We start from the raw sequence: 22,640 nt of genomic DNA, 5'->3' as shown, positions 1-22,640 counted from the left end.
ATTGTGGGGAAAATAAATCAATATGCAAAACACTGATAAAATATTCTAAGTGAACTAGAATTAAACATAGGTGAAATTGCAACAAACTATGTCAATATGTATGCCGTTTTAACGAGTGTGCTGCAAATCCTCAGTGAATCATAAATACAAGTTTGGTGGGGAAACCTGCACCTCGGATAACTGATCTGCACACATCACCAGTGGACACCTCAGTAAAAATATATCTGGGAAAAGTGCTTGGAAAAAGAATAAAAGTATGATAATCAGTTTGCAAAACACTGATAATGATGGCCACTCCTCATCCTGAGGATATAAGCTTGTAGTGGGATGGACTGCAGCACCTATTAAATATGGCGCCTTACTGTATTGGTATTTCCGGTGCTGTTTTTTTTACGATGTTTTACTTATCTTCTCTTTATCAGAGCACAATAGTCTAGAGACTAGATTTAATTACCAAAGTGTTCAATCAATGCACGTTGCACCTCAGAACTGATGTGCTGACGGTTTATATCTGCCCAATGCACAATGGCCTTTTCCTTGTTCCTGATGGTCATATGAAAACCAATTAAGGATTTAGGAATATCATAAGGAAGGCAGTAGGTTCTACACTGGGTGGAGCATTCCATGTTACGCCTGGCCCCTGAATGTCTGAATGTCCATTGTTGTTCAGTAAGCCTTTCTACATTTAATTATGTGTTATTAGTTGTTCTGCTAGGGTGCATGTTTTATTTCAGTTAACAGTGTCAAGTTTTTCCTGGTTTGAAAATATTCTGGGAGGGGCCACTGTGCTGTTGTAAAGGTTAGTTGCCTGATCACTGTACTCATGCACGTGCTTCTTGTTTACTGCATTGCTTACACATGATATGGTGCTCAGGGGGCGAAACAGGCCTTTTGTAGCATCGGGCCTTTCCCTTAGGCTGGGTCCCTGGAAGTCCAGTCTTGAGTGCCCAGGGCGTCCTGGTGCCTCTGTCACTTTCCCCAGCTCCACATAGGGAGGCTTCAAGAGAGAAAGAGAGATGGGGAGAGGAGGAAGGTAGAGAGGAAGGGATCAGAGAGAGAAAATGGCTGGATCAAAAGAGGGTGATAGCGTGAGGAGACGAATGGTTGGTTTCATAATTTCTGCTAGGACTGCTATGGTTCTTCAGTCCAGCCCTGGTGGCACTGCACCTCCCTCCATTCAGCAGTGCAGCAGGAGGTTGTACTGAGGTGGATGAATGGAGTTCAGACCTGCCAATCTGTGAAAATTGTTCACCGTGTGAGGATGCCCTGGGATTTGGGAGGGTTGAGCTTTCTGCCAAGCACGACCTGAGGCACTTTAATTCACTATCTCTACCTTTCCAACTCCAAAAAACACAGAAATCATTAGAGGCATCTGCCGATGTCCTGGGCATGTTTCACAGCCTATAATGGACATCGGCTGAGTAGAACCTTCATGCAATTAGTGGGAGGCCTTCTCTCTGCAGGGGATTCCAGTTAATTGTGGGCACTCAATGCAATATCGTCTGCTTATTGGGTGATCACATGAAGGGAGCCGATATTGTGTGGCACACAGTGGCACCATGTAATTTAGAAGGTCTGGTATTTCATCGCGTGTTTACCATATCGCACACTGGTACCTGCTGCCATAACAGTGCCCCGGACGGGACCAAAGTCCGGTGGGTCTTCGCAGTGGTTCAGTTGTCAGATACCTGTTTATTTCGTGCCCGCATCTTTTTCTTGACCTGACCTTACTTGCAGTGACTCAGGAAGGAATCTTAATGAGGGAGGAGCTGAATGCCACTCCAACAGCAGGTCTGGTCTTCCTGGAGAGGGTGGTGCAGTTCATAAAGCAGTAACAGTTGTTTAGTGCCGAGCATTAAGCGGGAGGGGCAGTCTGAGAATACTCCTTTAAAGGTAAATATTGATTACAATGCAGGCATTGCATCATAATGCCTTTACAACACAGTCAGCACCACGACTGTGACGTTACCACAAGTTTCATTACAACTCAAGTCCTTACAATGACTTGCTTTAGGAAATGCAGTGTTGGACTTGTGTTGGATTTTAAGTCCAACACCTTCCCTACTAATACACCGACTGGAGTTGGTATAGTAATTTAAATTATTTCAAAGTCGTTCGCTTCCCTAAAACAGGTTGTTGTAATGACTTGTGTTATAATGGCACACGTGGTAATGACACAGTTGTGGTATTCATTGCGTTGTTAAGCCACACATCGTTTTGGAATGTGTGGTTACAGATGCTATTCCTCCCTAGCTATTGTCCCTTGTATTCCTGATAAAAGGTACTGCAACAAGTGATGGTGGTTGGACGGGGTGTGCAGGCCTAAAGGGATGTTGATTTCAGGGTGATGGGCAACTACGTATTGGAAAATTGAGGGTGGGGTACCAGTGGGTTCAAGGAGGACATTATTGGAAGCAAACAGCATTAATAATTATTTTCATATTTATCCAGGGAGCTTTGAGTTCCATAAACACAAGATGTGTTACCTGAACGCTCCAGGCTCCAACCCTAGTGAGCTATTTTAGGCAGTGGCATAATATAAAATAAGGGGGGGCAGCATAATATTAAGAGGGTCCCCTATCTCACAGATATTCATTGGCCTTGGGTGGAATGGGGCCCCCCTGAGAGGTTTAGTGGCCCCTAAAAGGATGGGGGCACGCTCGCCAAAAAGGCTGTATGGGCCTGTGTTAAATCCCTTCTTTTAGGAGATTGAGTGCCAGTTGCCCTGATCCGTGTTTACCCTAAAGTTCACAGGTTTCAATGGTGAACTACAGAACCTGATGCATACATTTAAGTTTGTGTAAGTTCAAGGTTACTTCTGTTAAATGTTCGATATTGGATACATTCCAACGCTAACTTGAGTGGAGCGTTTTGTGAAAATGAACGTGTTATTTACAAGATAAACACGTGTTATATAACATAGCCAGGAGTAGAGTAGCTGTGCAGTACAATTCAATAGCCAAAATGAAATTTGTGACAGATGCAGCCTTTAATTGAGTTCGCGTAGCCAGCACTACCTTGTATTTTTAGGGTTCCATTTTTTGTGCTAAAAAGTAGGATAGTTTAAGTCTTAAGACTGTCAAGATTAAAACGCCTGAGTAAGCTGGGCCAGTACCATGAAGTAATAGCATTCATTATTTGGATACAAGTATATCATTTGGGCGAGTCAGGAAACCGAAGCCATGAAGTAAGATATTTTATTATGTGGAGACAGTGGTTATTTCATGCAGTAACACAAGGCTGGAGGATGGGAAAGGGAATAGATAATCTACCAAAACTGGTGAAGAGAAATGTTTGTCCTTGTGCTAAACAAATGAGGCATCTTGCCTGCTTTGTTTAGGACTGGGACACAGAGGACTCCTAATCATGGTAATTGATTTGGGATTTCCTACCACACATCAGCACAGGAAGTGACATCATTGGATCCCCTATCATCCACCTGCACAGGAAGTGACATCACTGAATTTGCCATCAACCAACTGGACAGGTAGTGACATTACTGGTTTTCCTGCCAAAACCGTCTTTAAAATAAGTGGCCAAGCACATGAAATTACATGATGGCACCCCCTGCCAGGACCTACTTAGTGACATTTGCAACATGAAGATGCAGGAGCGCCTCAGACACGACCGTCTGCACCTATTCACGCCTGGACTGCGCCTAGCACCAGTAACCCAGGTCTGATCACCACCCAGGGATACTCTGCTGCATTCCTTAGGTCGCTAGACCCCGGATGCCAGTCCCCAACTGCTGCTGTGCTGAACCACACCATGGTAGGAGCTTCTGCCTACACCCACGTCCGGTTCTCCAGCAGCCACCCACCCACACTCCCCACACAAATACTAACAATGCCCTCAACACCCTCTCCTAACACACATACCACAGAAGAAGGAACATCACCTACACTCCAATGCTGCACCACACACCATAGCAAACTCTCACATCAACATGCATGCTTCTCAACACATGAACACTCAGCCGAAATATAGGACCTTCTGAGCAGTGACGCACCCAGCATGCTCTTCATCACAAAGACCAGGCTCAACCTCTCATCATTTCCTAACATTGCTACGGCAATTCCAGTGGGCTACACGCTTGCTCGATGAGACTGCCTTCACATGCTAGGAGGACTCAATATCATCTACAAGGAATCCATCAAATGCGGTACATTCACAGAGAATGCCATCCCATTCGTGGAACACCTGCACTTCAAGCTGAAAATTTCCAGAACATTCACCCTGAATGGAGTCCTAACCTACTGACTACCTTGACCACGAACCACCTTTACCAACCTCATCACCGAGTTTATCGCTAAGCTCACCATCGACTTCATAGCCTCCATTCTACTCACTGACCTCAACTCTCACCTGTAAGACCAAAATGACCCCTGCTCCACAGCACTGTGCAAGAGCTGGAGAAACATCAGACTCACCCAGCTCATCACAGAACTAGCACACAACTCAGAACACACCCGGGACCCCATATTCACCACAAGTGACAGCATCAAATACAACTCCACAAAGCAGCTCACATGGACGGACCACTCTATTATCCACTTACAAATAAACACACCTCAAGCCAACACCCCTACCAGGTTCAGCACTCCAACCCGCAGCTGGGGCATAATCACAGAAGCAGAATGGGTCAGCGCCCTCAGCACTGACCAGTCTAGCCCCACAGAGAACCTCGACAAGGACATCAACAACTACTGGATCAAGAACTGTACGAATTCCGTCACACTCATAAAACCCAACAAGCATAGTAGATCTGTTAGAAATGGGATTTCTTGTTGGCTAAGGCTTGCGCCAAAGCAAGGCAGAAACTACCACTCTAGTCAGGGCAAGGGAATTACACCCCAAAGATAACCCTGCTCACCCCCTTGGTACCTTGGCACGAGCAGTCAGGCTTATCCTGGAGGCCATGTGTAAAGCATTTGGGCACCAACACAGCAACAACATCCCAGACACACTACAAATGTAACTCCACACAAGGTTATATCAAAAATAGCTTTTGTATTCTCATAACACATTAGAATAGTAAACACATAATATACATGGTGCCACCTGGCACTAGGTCATATCTACAAGGGAGTACATACAGCTGACAGAGCCCACTGGACCACTGTCAGAACCATCACCAAGTGAACTCAGTAAAAGTAAAACAGATCATAAACGTACAACCAGTAATCACTGTCCTTAGCATCAGCCTGTAACATAAACTACATTATGCCCAGTATCACCTTAGGCACGAATTACAACCTCACCAGCATAAACAACTTATGCCATCTTTCCATAAGTCCAAACGCATTAGACCCTAACCTCCTAAGTATAACTCACATTAGGAAATAATCTCAGTGGAACATAATCTCACTAGCATAAACCATAATATGCAAAACAACCTCATAATCATAAAACTACATTTAGAGGTATAAAACAGGCTTCGTAAATCATACTACATGAATCACATTTCCTAGCACCACATAAATCACATTAGGGCCTGGCACCCTATATACCCCACAGTCCCCCTGGCCAACTGGCCTTCTCTAAAGGGGCTCAAATGCCCTATGTCCACAAATCAGGGCATGCTGCCAAGGCAGCGAAAGTCAAGGGTGCGCAATTATGCATGGCTACATGTTGCAGTTGCCCACTACTTGCTGGGCAGCTGTGAAAACTCACTGGCACAACTGTGCCTCTGGTCCCTCTCAGGGACTCTTTCTCAGTTTTGCCCCTCTCGTTGAACTTTGAATAAAGGAGGGAGTCCGGCACCTCTGTGCCCTTTGGACCCCCCTAGTGGCATTAAATCACATGCCCCCATTGTTGGGGAGGCCCGCTCTCTGGCGGGTCCGCCCAGGCGCCGACAATGCGCCTCAATATGGTCCTCAAGTCACTGGCACTAGCCCCAATCACTAGGCTCCTCCATGTGCCTAAGACAAAGAAAATGGCCCGTCGTTGGAGCGGCCCGCGATGGTGGGCCCGCTCAGTCATTCGACACCTGTGCCTCCATCTGATCTCTGTCTGCCCCTTCCCCCCCAGCTGTCTAAACTCACCGGCTCTCTCTTCAGGGACTGGGGCGGACACTGGCACTTCGGCCTCGTTCACCCGGGGCTGGGATCGGACTCTTCCGGTCTCCTCTTCGCCCGGCCTGCCTTCTGGGACTTTACCAGGCTGAATACGCGGGTCTCTCTCTTCACTTGGGAAAGCATCGCCTGGAATCCGACATCCTGGTGCAGCACGCGGGGTTCCCTCCTCAACACGGGAGCCCCGTAGGGGAAAATGGCCAGTCGCCGGGGGAAAGCGGAAGTGACGCCTTCGGGCCCCCGCCCAACATCAGGCGGCACGCCTGACTTCCCTTCACAGCACGGGCCGCTGCAGTGATCTCTTCACTATGCGGGCAATGAGTGGTAGGATCCCTCAGAACTTCCAATATGAAGCGGGGTGGCACCCGCCATTAAGATCCATAACGGGGTGGGCACCCACAAGGCTCCCAAAGAATGCGGGGTGGGCACCCGCCCTGTAAATAAAGAAATAAGTGGGGTGGGCACCTGCAACAGGCCACAATGCGGGGAAATCCCTACACTGGGGATTCTCTCTAAGAAGATCGCAGCACAGCACTACAGGCTGAAGATGGAGGTGCTCAGAGACACAAGGGAAGCGCTCTGCCATAAAAATAAAGCGCTTCTCAGCAGATTGCAGACACAGTGCTCACCAAGCGCTAGGGCCATCAAAAGTAAGTCCCCATAGAGGAAGGGGCTCTTCAGTAAAAATAATCAGTGTTCAGAGGAAGGGGCAATGCAGGGCCCAGAGATGCAAGCCTCTCCTGGCAGCCCCCCTGGGCCCCAACAACAGCACGCCCCACAGGTTCAGGATCCAAAAACAGAACACTCACATGGGGTCACAGCCCCTATATTTATATGCCCTTTTCCTTTGTGTCACAGCACAGGGCTTGGGAATACCAGTTAGGACTGGTTTAGAGGGGATTTGGAGCACTTTGTTTTACTCAGCTTCTCTCTCCTTTGTCAGGTGGGGTCTCAGGGATCAGACGCACCACAGGGGGCAGAGCCGGCATTGTGAAGGGAAGGCACAGCCCTATTCAGGTCCCAGGTGCAGCTCCTCCCTCCCATCTGCATGCAGATCTCTCTATTCACCACTGGGCTGACTCACCCTGGCTCCTGGAGCCACCCACACCTCTCAGCTAGTGTCAATCACAAGCCAGACATACAATTCACATCAGGCAGGCCGACACACAGAACACAGAAGTGCCTACTTCTAAAAGTGGCATTTCTCCACCAGTCACCATAAATCTGCACACCCCATTGTGCAGTATTTATCCTCACAAGTTCATACATACTAAACTCACCTATGCACTCCTCTCATACCAGGAATTACCATGGACACACATATCCCCCATGCATTCCTATGGGAGGGCAGGCCAATCTCACCACACATACCCAGAGAGCGCACGCACTTTACACTGGACCACAGTGCTAAAGTGCTCAGAGGTCTAAAATCACCAACACCAGGTTTCAGAAAAAGGCTAGGAGAATGCGAAAAATTTCGGGGTGAACTTGCCAAATGGCCCAAGTCCAACAAGATCAAAAAAGCAGATCAGCTGGTATACAGAAGACCTTGAAGACACCAAACAAAACTGTAAACATCTAAAAAGGAAATGGAGAGCCAGCCAAGACACCACCAACAGAACCACCTACAAGGCTGCAATTAGGGTCTATCACCGGCAAATTAGGGACACATGAAAAAAAGCACTAGTGGACCGCATTGAAGGAAGCTCCAACAGCTGCAAGAAGATCTGCTCAATTGTCAAGGATTTGACCTCACTCTCACCCACATTCAACCAGATTGCTGCCTCCCAAAAACTTTGTGACAACCTATCCAACTTCTTCCACAGTAAAATAGCATCCACCACTTTACCAGATGAATGGAAACTTGCAGACAGCAACACCCTCCTCAAGAAGCCTACTGCTAACCTAAATCAACTGCGCAACTCCTGACCCATCTCCCTGCTTCAGCCAAAGTGATTGAGAAGGCGATTATCAAGGAACACTCCTCAAACTTAGCCATCTTCTAGATAACACACAATCAGAATCAGGATTCAGAAAGTACCACAGCACCGGAGCAGCACTCATCATGAGTAATGATGGCATTTGGACCAGGGTAAAACAGCTGTCTTCATCCTGCTTGACCTCTATGCGGTCTTTGACACTGTCTCCCAAAACACCTTCATTAAAGGACTCCACGAGTTTGCATGTAAGGGTCAACTCTCAAACAAATCTGTTCCTTTCTCACTGAAAGAACCCAAAGGGTCAAACTGCCAGCCTTCACTTCAGAGACCAAGAAACTCATATGCGATGTCCCACAGGAATCATCCCACAGCCCCACTCTTCAAAATGTACATGAGACCGCTCGCCAACATCATCTGATTACAAGACATCACTGTCATCTCCTACGCCAATGATACCCAACTCATCCTCTCCCTTACAAACAAGAAAAACACCAGCAGAACCATTCAATAAAATTACTTACCTGCCACTGCCAGACGCTGCCTCGCAGCTCCTCTGCTCCTGCCACCACAGTGCTCCTGTGCTCCCCTCCCCACCTAGTCCAGACACTGCACCGGGATTAGTCTGAGCATGCTGAAATGCCACTCAGTTAGGGGCTGGGAGCCTGTGCCAGTTCTGCACCCCGCTGTGCAACACAGCTCTGATGAAGAGATCCAAGTACTCATGTTGTTTGGCCGTCCTTAGACAGCTGGCCAAACCAATATTCGCAATCACAGTGCACCCACCACTCCACCTCCCTGGCTGCTGCTGACGGTACAAGCAGAGGTTGGCCCCAGCCCGCCCTAGACTCAGTGGACTTGCTGAAGAGTTAGTGAAAAGTAAATTGATACAATAGTTTTATTATCATTTTATTTTTTATCTGCTGACTTTCAGCAGTGGGGCGATGCTCCTACACCATAATGGAGGTGCTGCCCCAGCCCACACCCACAGACCACACAGGAAATCTAGTGCTCATCATAGATGACAAGCACAAACATGACGGCTCAGGTCAATGCAGTGTGCACCTCCTGCTTCCACATCTTATGCATGCTGCCAAAGACCTTCAAATGGTTGCCTCGGAACACCAGATGAACTTTCACCCAAGTACTCATCACCAGTATGCTGGACTACAGTAAAACTCTCTACGCCGGAATCTCCAAACAACTACACAGACTCCAGACCAAACAGGATGCAGCCGCAAGACTCATACACAACCTCCTATGGCAAACCCACCGCAGAAAACTTCACTGGCTCCCCATTATCAAGCACAGTGAATACAAACTTATCACACACACATACAAAGCACTATACAACACAAGACCAGAATACCTGAAGAGCCTACATCACACCCATGACTAAATCTCCATTAACTCCCACCCCTGATATGGTTTGTGAAAGTTTGCGGTGAGAAGTGTTTGACAAACTCTTGATGTTTTTAAATGAGTAAAAGGATGTAGTAAGGCATTGCTACGTTCCTGTACGACACTGGAGAGCCTTGAGAAATGGTGGCACTGTAGGCGTATGACGATGGGTGTGTTGACATATGATTGTGGCTGTTTGGCCATATGGCAATAGCTTTGTGGGGATCTTCTGGTGGAAATTCGGATATTTTTTGCTATTTGTTGGTGTAGAACTGTGAATGTCTGGTTGTTTCATGGTGGGTGTGTGGGAGTAAACTTGTGTTTGTAAGTACATTTAATATCAAGTGAATCCATACAGGATTTTTGCTGGATGATGGGTGTATTGGCATATGATGATGGATGGGTGTGCGTATGAAAGTTGTTGTGGTGGCAAATAATACTGAGCGTACTGGAATTTGACATTGTTTGTGTGGGCATATAATGGTGAATAACTTGTGAATACAATCTGAACATTCAAAGTGCAAACAATGGCCACTCTTAGCTCCACACAGATGAGAACACCTTCAACAATCTCTGCCGTCTACGGATGGCAACAAAGAAAAAAACCTGTTCTCAATAAATATGTCATATACAAAATATATATAGTATAACATGTAGTGCTATCTGGTATTGACATTCAGGTGATTTATTGACATTTAGAAATCATTCAGCTTACGGCCTGGTAATTTATAATATCACCAGTCAATCAGTTACATATCATATAAATAGATTATTTAGATTTTTATGATACATAATGGTATCTACTTAGTCAGCATTAACTTTGTAAGAGTCTTCCAGGTGTTCCTACCTCACAGACTCATTTTAAATTAACGTTATACAGGAAAACATGTGCTGTATTACTCCATATATAGTTGTCACTTTCACATTTTTATAATATTCAGCAGTGAATATATTCAATTTAAGTCACATCGAGAAAAAGTGATTCTCTCAAAATTTCACAACTTTTTAGACAAACCCAAATCCCCTTAATTCCCTAACTCAGCCATCGACAAAGTAATTGATACATTTCAATTAAATTTGACAAACGTGATTCAGAACTCAACATTCGTCAATATTTTCCAAAAACATATTTAGGAAAGAAGAGTACCGTAATGAAAATATGCAACAAAAACGAATTGCGCGCCTTAAAAATCTATCAACACATTTCAACATTTGTCAGAAACATTCCTGCTGGTAGAAGGGCTCTGCCCAGCGACTACAATCAACACTGCACCTCATTTCCTTTATACTGCCAAGAGGGGGCAATCCCAACCCCCCACCAAAAATACAAAACCCCTCGATATTGCCCCTAACTATGAGCAGCGTGACAGTTCGTAGTAAACGAAGGTACTATTTAGGCAATCCCAACATAACTTAGACAGGGCTCGGGTAAAAGAAAGCGCCTGTTACTGGACCACATATTCTGCAAACAAGACAAAGCAGGCCTCCCCTTCAGTGATCCCGCCGCCTGTATGCTGCAGTGTCTGGAACAGTGATAAATAGTACACAAAGAGTACTAAAAACTGAAGAATAGCTTGCCTACCCAATGATTTATCACTTATTTCCTCGGTTTTAATAACATATAATTCTTCATATGGTAAGTACTTGTCATCTATATGAGTAAATATCAGCGGCGGCTGCCACGTAAGCGTGGTGAGGTAGGGTGGGGCACGGCAGGGGGGAAGTGGACAGACGATGGAATAGGTATTATTTCGTTATTGAATTATACCTATTCCGTCGGTTGTCGACTTCCCCTCTCCCGCACCGCCCCGCCCCACCGCACCATGCTTACCTGTGCCGGCCGCCGCTGGTTAAATATCTTCTGGAAAACAGGAGCAGTTGACGCATTTAACAAGCCACCCACTGGCTAATGAACCAAACTGGATGAGGAGAAGGCACCATGACAGCATCAACAGTGCCATTTTCAATTTTTAGCCGGATCAACTGAAGTCAGTAAGTGTTCTTCAGATCAACTGAGTCTTAAATGGGGAGTCACTTTGGGAGACTGTTAAAAAAATATTTAGGTATCCAGATTTCTCCGGTACAGACCAAGTTGCCCTGTTCTTGAAGGATGTGATATCACTCACCGGTGGGCCAGCTTCTCCGGATGCTCCGTGGTCCCCTGGGAAGCCAATGACACCCTGCAGAAAAAACACAACAAAGTCATGTTAGGCAAGGCTTCATCTCTTTCCCAGTCTAATACCTCCATGCTTCTTCACTTTAACCATCTGGGGCCATATGTAACAACATAATTTTGATTTGCAAACTCTGCAAATCGCAAAAAAGCAGTGTTTGCGAATCAAAATTCGGAAAATGGTATATATGAGAATAATCGCAATGCAAATTTAAGGAATCGCAAAATTTGCGATTCCTTAACTTTGCGTAAGCATTTAAGGAATCGCAAATTGTGATTCCTTAAATGCTATGCAGCAACCACTGAAGTTTTGCAATTTCTTCTTAAGAAATCGCAAATTACCACCAACTTCAAGTTGGTGGTAATTTGCGATTTCTTTCACAAATGCACTTTTGCCATTTGTGAAGGTGCCATGTGGCGCACATACATGCCCTTATGGCATGTATGTGTGCCATATGCACACACATGTAAATTTCAGGGGTGCATCAGGGTGTCCTTATGACACCTTTGCACCCTTGAAAATATTCTGAATTTGCGATTCTCAAATTGCGAATTGCAAATTGAGGATAACTTCCTATTCATTCCTATGGGCCTCCTGGCCCATAGAAATGAATGGGAAAGTATGCCTTAATTGCGATTTCGCAATTTGCTAATCGCAATTAAGGAATATTAAGAAATCGCTAAAAAATTTCGATTTTTTACAAACATCCCTTTTCGCAATTCTCAAATAGCGATTTCTAAAAAATCATTATTTCCGAATCGCAAATAAGGGTGTTTATACTTATGGCCCCTAGTTCTTTGACATCAAAGGGTTTCATTTTTAGCTTTGAACTTATTTTTCCCAGCACCTTCGAAGAATTCCTAGTATTATTCAGCACAGGCAAAACTATCCTAATAGATACAGATGGATCCAGACACTCACATTCCCTTGTAAGAATAGCTTCTTATTAAAAAAAACTGGCCAGACGAAATGTTTTCCAGAATTTTATTTGTTAATTCCATAGAGATGAATGCCTCTGCGCAGTGCTCTGGATTTAAAATACCTTATGCTCTGCAGGGCTGAGCGCCTGTTTTTATGGACCTGCTGTGTGTCAGATAAATTCATTTAACCCAATAGTCCTCTGAGTTAGGGCTCGATAGTAAGACAGTAAATCTCAGAAACTGTAAGGTTTGCCTCCTTCTGTTTCTGAGAGGTGCTGTCTAAAATAATGTACTTACTCTGAGATATATAAGGTTAAATGGATACTCTTTACATCCTTCGGTCGCACAAAAATAAGTGCTTAGATCTGCGCCGAGCCAGCGCAGCCCATCATGATAGGCCTCAGAGCTCATCTATATTATTGTAGCGTATGCAACAAGTAAGTTCTCATGGAGGTGTTTTAATGCATGGCCAAATTAGGCAATATCCCAGGGCCTCAAAACTTCCAAGTGCCCCCGTGATAAGGTAAACTTTCCATCTATGTGACTTCTACCTATTCTATTTCTTCACCTAAACCCCTCTCTTTGCGCCCACCTCTACCTATAACTCTAACTCCCTCTCCCCAATGTAATTTTAAGAATTTTTGGGGTCCCTGGAGGACATATTTTAACTATTTTTGTGTGACCTTGATTCTGAATGTTTACATGTTTAGCATTGTTCGGAATTATACTAGTTTGAATTATGAGGACATGGGCAATAACATTCAAAGTATTTCCTTACTGAGGCCCCCAAAAGGTGTTTTGGCCGGGGCCCCACAAAATCCTTAACAAGACACTAAGCTCTAATTCTTTTTTCTTATATCAGGCTTCTTCTGAGATGAGCACCCGCGAGCAATAAATAAATCCTTGTCAGTAGGTTATAGATGGCTATATTTTGTGTGTGTTTGTGTTTAGTAGTACCCATGTACAAGCATATGGTATGGTTTCTCTATTGTGGAATGTGTCATAGGCGTTACAGGCAACATACCTGTACAACAACCTGTAGATACAGAAATATTCTCAGTCACTGTCGAGCACACTCTAGAGTTGTCTCTGGCAACTGCTGTCTTCAACTGAGAGTAGAAGTCAAGTTTCAAAAGTGGAGGTTCAGCCTAGAGCAGACGTGCAAACACAAGGACATGATGAACGGAGAGCTGATAATTTTCAGAGACTCACCCCCAGTCACAGATTTGGGCTGAATCCATCATCGTTCTGTAGCTCAATTTGCCACCCCTGTTCAGACCCAGACATAGTCAAGTCAAGTCATGGAATTTGTATAGCGCACTACATACCCATAGGGTTTCAAGGCGCTTAGGAAGGGGAGGAGGATTACTTGTCAAATATCCATGTTTTAAGTTGTTTTCTGAATGCTAGGTGGTTCTGGGTAAGGCGAAGGTAAGCGGGGAGTGAGTTCCATGTTTTAGCAGCCAGGTAAGAAAAGGATCTGCCTCCCATGGTGGTCTTGTTGATGCGAGGTACAGTGGCGAGGGCTTGGCTGGAAGAACGTAGTTGGCGGGAGGGGATGTAGAAGGACAGTCGTGAGTTGAGGCAATCTGGTCCGATGTCGTAGAGTGATTTGTGTGCGTGGGTAAGCAGACGGAAAGTGATCCTCTTATTGACGGGTAGCCAGTGGAGGTCTTTAAGGGGACCAGAGATGTGTTCGTTGCGTGGGATGTCTAATATGAGCCTGGCTGAGGCGTTTTGGATTCGTTGGAGTTTCTTCTGGAGTTTTGCGGTGGTACCTGCGTAGAGGGTGTTTCCGTAGTCCAGTCGGCTCGTGACCAGAGCGTGGGTGACTGTTTTCCTTGTTTCGGAGGGGATCCAGCTAAATGTTTTTCTGAGCATGCGAAGAATGTTGAAGCAGGAAGAGGATACGGCGTTGACTTGTCTGTTCATTGAGAGTGAAGAATCCAGGATGACACCTAGGTTCCGTGCGTGGTCTGTCGGGATGGGTGCTTTTCCGAGGGCTTCTGGCCACCAGGAGTCGTCCCATGCAGAGGGGGATGTACCTAAGATGAGGACTTCTGTTTTGTTCGAGTTCAGTTTCAGACGGCTTTGTTTCATCCATTCGGCAACTTCTTTCATTCCTTCGTGTAGGTTAGTTTTGGCGGTGCTGGGGTCATTGGTGAGGGAAAGGATCAGTTGAGTGTCGTCTGCGTAAGAGATGATGTTGAGGTTGTGTTGGCGTGCGATGGCCGCGAGGGGGCTCATGTATACTTTGAAGAGGGTGGGACTGAGCGAGGATCCTTGTGGTACGCCGCAGATGACTTCAGAGGCCTTGGACTTGAATGGAGGAAGGCGGACTCTCTGGGTTCTTCCGGTGAGGAACGAGGTGATCCATTCAAGTGCTTTTCCTTGGATTCCGATGTTATTGAGGCGTTGTAAAAGGGTTTTGTGGCAGACTGTGTCGAATGCCGCAGAGAGGTCAAGGAGGATGAGGGCGACTGTGTCTCCATTGTCCAGTAGAGTTCGGATGTCATCTGTTGCTGCGATGAGGGCGGTCTCAGTGCTGTGTTTTGCTCGGAAGCCAGATTGTGAGGGGTCGAGGGATTTGTTGGCTTCGAGGAAGGCGGCGAGCTGGTTGTTGACAGCTTTCTCGATGACTTTGGCCGGGAATGGAAGAAGCGAGATGGGGCGGTAATTTTTTAGTTCGGTGGGGTCCGCTGTGGGTTTTTTCAGAAGGGCGGTGAGTTCAGCGTGTTTCCAATCTTCCGGGAAGGTGGCGGAGTTGAGGGAGCAGTTGATGACGTCTCGGAGGTGCGGTGCTATGACGGAGTCTGCTTTGTTGAAGATGTGGTGAGGACATGGGTCTGTGGGGGATCCTGAGTGGATGGAATTCATCAGGCGGATGGTGTCCTCAGTGGAGATTGGGTTCCAGTCGTTAAGGGTGTTCACGGGGGGGAGATGATCAGCGGATGGTGGGGTGGGTTGGTTTCCGGGTTGGTTGTCAAAGCTGTTGTGGATGTCTGCAATCTTGTTGTGGAAGAATGGGGCTAGGGAGTCGCAGAGGATTTGAGAGGGGGTGATGTCGTTGGAGTTGGCTGAGGGATTGGAAAATTCCTTGACGATGTTGAAAAGTTCCTTGCTGTTGTGGGCGTTGTTGTCAAGTCGATCCTTGAATGCTGTTTTCTTGGCTTTTCGGATCAATTGGTGGTGAGTGCGGGTGGCGCATTTGAAGGCGTCCTTGGTGCTGGTGGTTGGGTCTTTTTTCCAGGCCTTTTCAAGGGAGCGGCAGAGTTTCTTGGATTTCTTGAGATCATCGTTGAACCATGAGGCCTTCTTGCTGCCAGGTTTGCTTTGACGTTTTTTCAGTGGTGCTAAGGTGTCGGCGGTGTTGGATAACCATAGGGTGAGGTTGGCGGCGGCTTCGTTGGCGTTAGAAGAGAGGGCTGGGGAGTTTCGAAGGAGCGATGCGGAGATTTGGTCCGTGGTGATTTTGTTCCAGTTTCTTTGCAGGGTAGGTTGGAGGTGGATGTTGGGTTTTGGTTTGTTGTAGGTGAAGTGAACGCAGCTGTGGTCAGTCCAGAGGAGGTCCGTGGTGTGGCTGAAGGAGACATGGTTGCTGGAGGTGAAGATTGGGTCGAGTGTGTGACCTGCGATGTGGGTGGGGGAAGTGACTAGTTGTTTAAGTCCGAGGTTGGCGAGGTTGTCCACGAGGGTGGCGGTGTTGCGGTCGTTGATCTTTTCAAGGTGAAAGTTGAGGTCTCCCAGAAGGATGTAGTCTTTGGAGGGGAGCGCGTGTGGAGTGATGAAGTCCGTGATGTCTTCACTGAATTTAGCTCGGGGTCCTGGTGGTCTGTAGAGGAGGGTTCCTCTGAGTGTGGTCTTGGGGTCGATGTGTATTTGGAAGTGAAGGTGTTCGGAGTTGGCGAGGTTGGCGTCAGAGCTGGTTGAGATGCGGATTGATTTGCAAATCAGTCTTGATCCTGTGCCTCTTGGGAACAGTCCAGCCCGAACTGCCAAGACAGGTCTTCACAGGACCGGAAAAAAGCATCCTGGGACCGGTTTCGGGGTAACACCCCTCATCAGCCAGGCTAGCTTGAACCCAGTGGCAAATTGAAAAAGGGACCTACTTCTGGGCAGACCCTGGCCTGGCAGTTCAGGCTGGACTGTTCCCATAGGGAGCAGGGGCAAGACTGATTTGCATTTTTCTGGGTTCAAACAGGAATGGCATGGGGAGCAAACAAACAATGGATTTAGGCCCAGATCTCTGTACTGAGGTGAATGTATAACATCTGTCCATCAATTGTTCTTTATGCTATAGCAGAAGTACTCCTTCCTCGTGTCTTCCTACATTCCATGTCTCAGGACAGACAAGCCACACAGAGTACTTCAAATTATCATTAAGAGCAGCACTCCTGGCGCATTAAACTCCTAGAATGTACTGAGGAGGAATTGGACAAATATGTCATGGTTTTGAAAAGAAAAGACGGGAATTTGAAATTAAAATATCAATATATATCGACAATGCCATACACAGTGCAACTATTAAAGCGCAGCTGCATATTAATTGAATTTAAAGTGCCCCGCCTTGAAAATTCTAATATAAGATGTCACTTATAATATGGTTTCAAGAAAGGTTACAGCCTTCAATGTTTACAAATAAACCATTTCTGCTGTTAGTGGATTAAGTATTGAAGGTCAAGACGAATCGGACAGCCACATAATTATTATTTTTGGGAAGTATCTTCACTCTTGGTATATGGTTAGCCCTATCTCTGGTCACCAGCAGTGGACATTTGGACCAATGACACAAAAATAGTGTGCATTACTTCTTTTGTTACTCAAGCACAGTTATTTCTAGTTCTATGGTACATCGCCGAGGGGGAGGGGTAGACCTGGCTCTAGAGGGGGCAAGATGATGCTTGAGTAATGCCCTTAGTGGCAGTCAATTTGTGATACATGGGGACATACTTATGAAATTTATGGCACAGAGCAGCACAGTAAGTCACCTTGCTGAATTGCTCTGTGCCACTGGGATAGGTCAGGAATGCACTGTATTTATCCATTACTGCACATTCCTATCATTTCTCCCTGTGCTGGCACCATTTTGACAGCCTAGCACCAATATGCAGGCACCCTTGTACCATGGTGCAAGGGTGCTTGTTTTGAAGGCAGGATTGTTTTTATGCAGGAAGGGGCACCTTCCTGGACAAAAACAATCCTGAGATGCTTTTTCCTCTTTCTATGTTTGCTGCAGAATGTGACGTCTCTCCTGGGGAGGCGTATCTTTTTGGTGCATTCCCAGGTTTGCAAGTCCTTGTAACTCTGGGAATGCATCGAAAACCATGGGAGTTGCATGGAAACACCTACTGCAACGCCCATGGAGCGCCTCCCTTCAGCGGAATTAGGCAAAGCAGCGATCTTCGCTGCATTGCCTTAGTCCAGATTTTTCAAGCCATTCATAGCCACACAAAGTGGCTTTGTGTGGCTTCATAAATGTGACTTACAGGTGTGCGTCATGCTGCATGCTGCAAAGCTCTCATAGATATGCCTCCAAATACTTTCCAATTTGCAGTCAACAACCTTCTCCTTCAAATTTGCAAATGGAATGCTACATTAGAATTATTCATATGCCATGGTTGGTATTATGCACAAACTGCTTTACTACTTCCAAATAACTGTAATTGAGGGAGATGAGACTCTCACAGCAGCACTCTGTAATTCTGTTATTCAAATATTTATGTCAGCTGGTGTGTGTAGACAGCTCTAGATAGTATTTGTATTCACTGTAAGAGTTGGAAGCAGTGCTTAATTTGTAAAAGAATGAGTGCTCACAATTCTGTGATTGGTGTACTAAAAGTCAGCGCACCAAATGTGCAGACTTGAATCCGCCTCATGCCTTTTTTTTATCACACCCTTACACTCCCTACCCCTTTTTCTGACTTTTGTGCATTACTGCTTTCTCTTTTTGTGTTGGTTTTTCCATCTTTTGGTTCCTCGTTCTTTACCTGTGTGTGTTTTCCTCTCTCTTGCTCTCTGTCAATGTCTCATGGGAAAAATTAAGCACCGGTCCCAAAAAATTGGTGTTGGTGGGCCCAATTGGTAACCACTGGCTCAAATTAAGCACTGGTTGGAATGGGTATATGATGTTGCAATGCAGGGATTTACCACGCATGCCATTAATAAAAATGTTTACAGTGCATGCATTTACCACGTATCTCAAAATAAGAGAGAGGGACCCACCATCCAAAGGGAAGGGTACCACAGAAGACCAAGGTCATAAAAGAAACCCCTTTGGATTAATGCACACTTGTCACACCATTCAAACAAAAAACACGTCTTAACAGTAGGATTATAGTGGACACGAGGGATGCAATCAAAAGAAGATTCATCTAAAAGAATACAATTCTAAAAAAATACAAATGTATTCATAAGTTAAAAAACTGTACATATCATAATGCATACACAGTACATACCATTTCCAGACCTGGACTAAGTGATAATATTCAGACCAAATGGTCTACAGCACAATGTAATCTTTGTTTAAAAAGCACATATATCTACATAAAAACACATTAATATACAAAGAAATTTGGGGACATAGAAAGGAAAAACGGATTCCTATAGCTGAAGAAAACCAATAAATCATACATGGATCAATTGTAACAGCTATAAATATTTTGTGAAGATGCTGAAATTTGAGACAATTGTCACCACAGATTTTATGAAGTTTTCTTCTACAAGCATCAACGCGTTTCAGTGGGCGCTAATTTATGGCAAACACCTTCTTCAGGAAAGTTTACATAAAAGTCCCAATCAAAGTAAACATCTATCTTTTCTGGGCACACCGCGGTCTCCGGAAAGCACTGCCAGTAGGAGCTCAGAGTAAACACTGCCAACGGACCCTCTAGCTCATCAATACCTTTTAGCAGGAGTAGATCTCAGTATCGGGTCAAGCGATCACTGGGTGCTTATCACAATCCCTATCTGATATCACGTTCTTATGTGATGAGCTAGGGGACACCTCCCGTCCAGAGCGCAACGGGGGGAACTGTCTTTATTTCTCCTCATTGTTTGCTCTTTTTAAGTGTGCTTCGTTTCCTCTTTTTAAGTGTGCTGCATTCTGCTGCACACTCACAAAGCGGAAAAGGCCTCTGAGGATTGTTTTTTTTGCAGTAAGTTGCTCCTTCCTGCACAAAAACAATCCTGCCTGCAATGCAAGCCCCCTTGCAGCATATAATGCAAGGGTGCCTGCATTAGTTGCTAGGCAGGCAAAAGTGTGCCACCTCTAGGAGAGGACGGGAATGTGCTGTAGAATGGTAAATACAGCGGAGTCCTGCTCTTCCCCTATTCAAGGTGGCTTGCTGCTTTTCAGTCGGTGATTTTTTTAACAAATGTGGGCCCTCCTGGTTCCCTACCTCTGAAGTCAGCATCTTTCCCCACTGTTAGAGCTCTTCAACCATGAAGAGTAGGGATTCTGCTGGACTACACTGTATGCTGCAGCTGCTACATTTTTATTGTGCAGATGGCTCTGCTCTTCTGGGACAGTATGTAAGGAATGCATGCACATAACTGAATATCATGGTACTTTGAAAAAGCTTAAATGTTCCACAATTGATCCATCAGCTCATTCTTATTTCTAGTGAAACATCTAGAAGAGTGGACATATCCCCTGAATAATTTCCTCAAAGTTTGAAGGAAATTGTTGTTTTGATCAGGTCTGACAGGTGTTTCTCCTTGGCCAAGGGCCCCAGTGTTCTTCACTCACCAGATTTCCTTTGGCTCCATCTTCCCCGGCCGAACCTCTTGATCCAGGAGGCCCCCCAGCACCGGACAACCCGGTGTCTCCTTTCTCTCCAACTTCTCCTTTAGAGCCCTAGAAAAGATAAGAGTACATATCTATGGGTGTAAGGCAGGACATGGGGTACCTCTCTTTCTTTCTAGCAATGTGGCACCCAACCACCTCCACACCCCTCTACCAATTTCCAACAGCTTTATTCTCCAGCATCGCTTGCATTTTCATTTCTACTAGTTTACTTTAGAACAATCTTCCCTCAGTGAGTTGATTGTTCGAATAGCCCTTCAGCCTCAGGATATACCAGTTGTCAAAGGCCCTCTACCTTTGTTATAGGCCCTCACCTGCAGCTGTGCCTAAAATTCATGTTCAGGGAATTTAACCATTGCTACCCCCTCGAAATCGACTACAATCTTTAAATATATGCTCTCATCAATACCTTTTATACAGATCAGCAGGGCACCTCCTTACCCCATCAATTTTTCACTGAGCTTTCATACACTTGCTAGGGATCAGATCTTGGAGACTCTGGGATCTGATGTGACAAGGCATCTGCTTAAGTCTAAATACTGCAATACTTACCGGGGGTCCCGTTTCTCCTGCGTATCCGGGGTCTCCAGCCTCTCCTGGTTCACCCTGTGTGGAAGCAGAAGTCAATGAGCATACAATAGAGGAGCAAAGAAGACTCAAAAGCCGTGTTATTGTTGGTGAAAACGATCAGGGCTGAGAGTGGTTGAATGCAGTTTTGAAAAGTGCTCCACAAAATGTCCAGCTTGAACCACGAGCAGCTCCTGTGGTGCTAACATCAGGGATATTTGCCCACTGCCAGCATTGGCACACTAAGGCATTAATGGAATCATCAGTACCAAAGCTCTCTCTCCAATCATTCTTTTCCTTCAAATGTCATTCTGCCCTACCCTATGAATGTCAAATAAGTGAAGGGATGCACACCCAAATTTTTTTGCTTTCTGTTCTTCAAGTTATTCAAGCCTTTGTTAAGTTCGCGTGCAGAACGGTTATTCTGGCCTGCCCCTTTGCCATTAGAAAAATGAACATGTTTGAGATGGAGCTGCATTCAGCCCCATGAAGCCATTTGCACAGCGTCATGCCGCCCCTGGCGTGCATGTTAATTTCGAAGGTTATTTAACCATTTATCAATAGTAATCCAAATGTTTCTTCTAGTTTTGTCACTTATCTTAAATCATTTTCATTTTCATCTTACTTTTTCCAAATCCACAAAACCGATTATCATGCCAATTTTCAGTTTTCTTCTATTCTAACTGTGCCGATCCTTTACAATCCCCGCCCTGTTGTGCCTTCCAATCATTTCCAACTACATCTCCCAACATGCATATCCCTAGTCCCTAGGCACAACAGGGCGGGGATTGTAAACGCACACGTGACTGGGAGGGAGATTGCACGGGAAGTAAGATTTAAGAAGAGGGTGGTAGCAGGTAATGGATTACAGCTCGAGGAAGAAAGGCGTGGACTGCAGCTTTTAATTTTGATCACAGCAGGTACGGAAGAAAGTTGGGTGGAAGACAAGTTGTTTGACCTAATTAAGTAGAAGTAGGAAACAAGTGACTTTGCCGTTTAAACACCATGAGAGCATTGAAAAATGATATAGAATATGCCTGTTTCACAAGCTTTCAAAAACCTTCACAATAGCGGTAACTTTGCAGTCAGTACGTGTTGAGAGAGGGATGTTTCACAGCAAACAGGAGGGTTGGGGGAAGGGTATAGCAAAGGGAGAGGAAGTGATTGGGACCACCTGGGAAGTGTTAAAAGTGATGTAGGAATGGAGAGCCACAGTGGGTGAAAGTTACAATCGAAAGATGGGTGTACTTTGGATATATCAGAAGGGGGGATGTGTAAAGTAAGATGCAATGTGTGAATAACAAATGACTTAGAAAAAGCGCAATACTGATGAAATTTTGTTGCAAGTATACATGTACTCAAGAACATTGGTGCTAATGTTGATTTCTCTACAGCGACGGCTCGTGGAGGGAGTTACGGTGGGGCAGGAGGGTGGGGAGGGGGAGGGGCAGGGTGGAGGTTGCTAAAAACCGGCATATGGATAATTGCAGGTAAGTAAACAATTTAATTAATAAAACGAATTTCGTAGTGCGCCTTGCATCGCAAAATGCAATGCAGTGCGAGCTACGAAATTCGTTTTATTAATTAAATTGTTTACTTACCTGCAATTATCCATATGCCGGTTTTTAGCAACCTCCACCCTGCCCCTCCCCCTCCCCACCCTCCTGCCCCACCGTAACTCCCTCCACGAGCCGTCGCTGTTTCTCTATTATTAATTGTAGTGACCCCCGAAGAAGGGCCCTAAAAGGGCCCGAAATGCATTG

The 22,640-nt window shown here is 45.5% G+C and overlaps 1 protein-coding gene across 1 annotated transcript in view; it reads right to left on the bottom strand.

Moving 5' to 3' along the window:
- LOC147748151 (uncharacterized) overlaps nt 1–22,640 on the bottom strand; it is a 648,568-nt gene that overhangs the window by 61,186 nt on the left and 564,742 nt on the right. Inside the window, exons 50-52 of the mRNA XM_086959041.1 lie at nt 20,863–20,916; nt 20,254–20,361; nt 11,539–11,592 (exon numbers count right to left, since the gene is read on the bottom strand). Coding sequence (XP_086815167.1) covers nt 11,539–11,592; nt 20,254–20,361; nt 20,863–20,916 — 216 coding nt within the window. The remainder of the gene's footprint in view (nt 1–11,538; nt 11,593–20,253; nt 20,362–20,862; nt 20,917–22,640) is intronic.

The sequence above is a fragment of the Lissotriton vulgaris genome, chromosome 1_1 (genome assembly GCF_964263255.1).
Source record: "Lissotriton vulgaris chromosome 1_1, aLisVul1.2, whole genome shotgun sequence".
NCBI classification, from domain to species: Eukaryota; Metazoa; Chordata; class Amphibia; order Caudata; family Salamandridae; genus Lissotriton; species Lissotriton vulgaris.
Note: the sequence above shows the minus strand (reverse complement) of the source record. Positions and strands in the feature narration are given on the sequence as shown.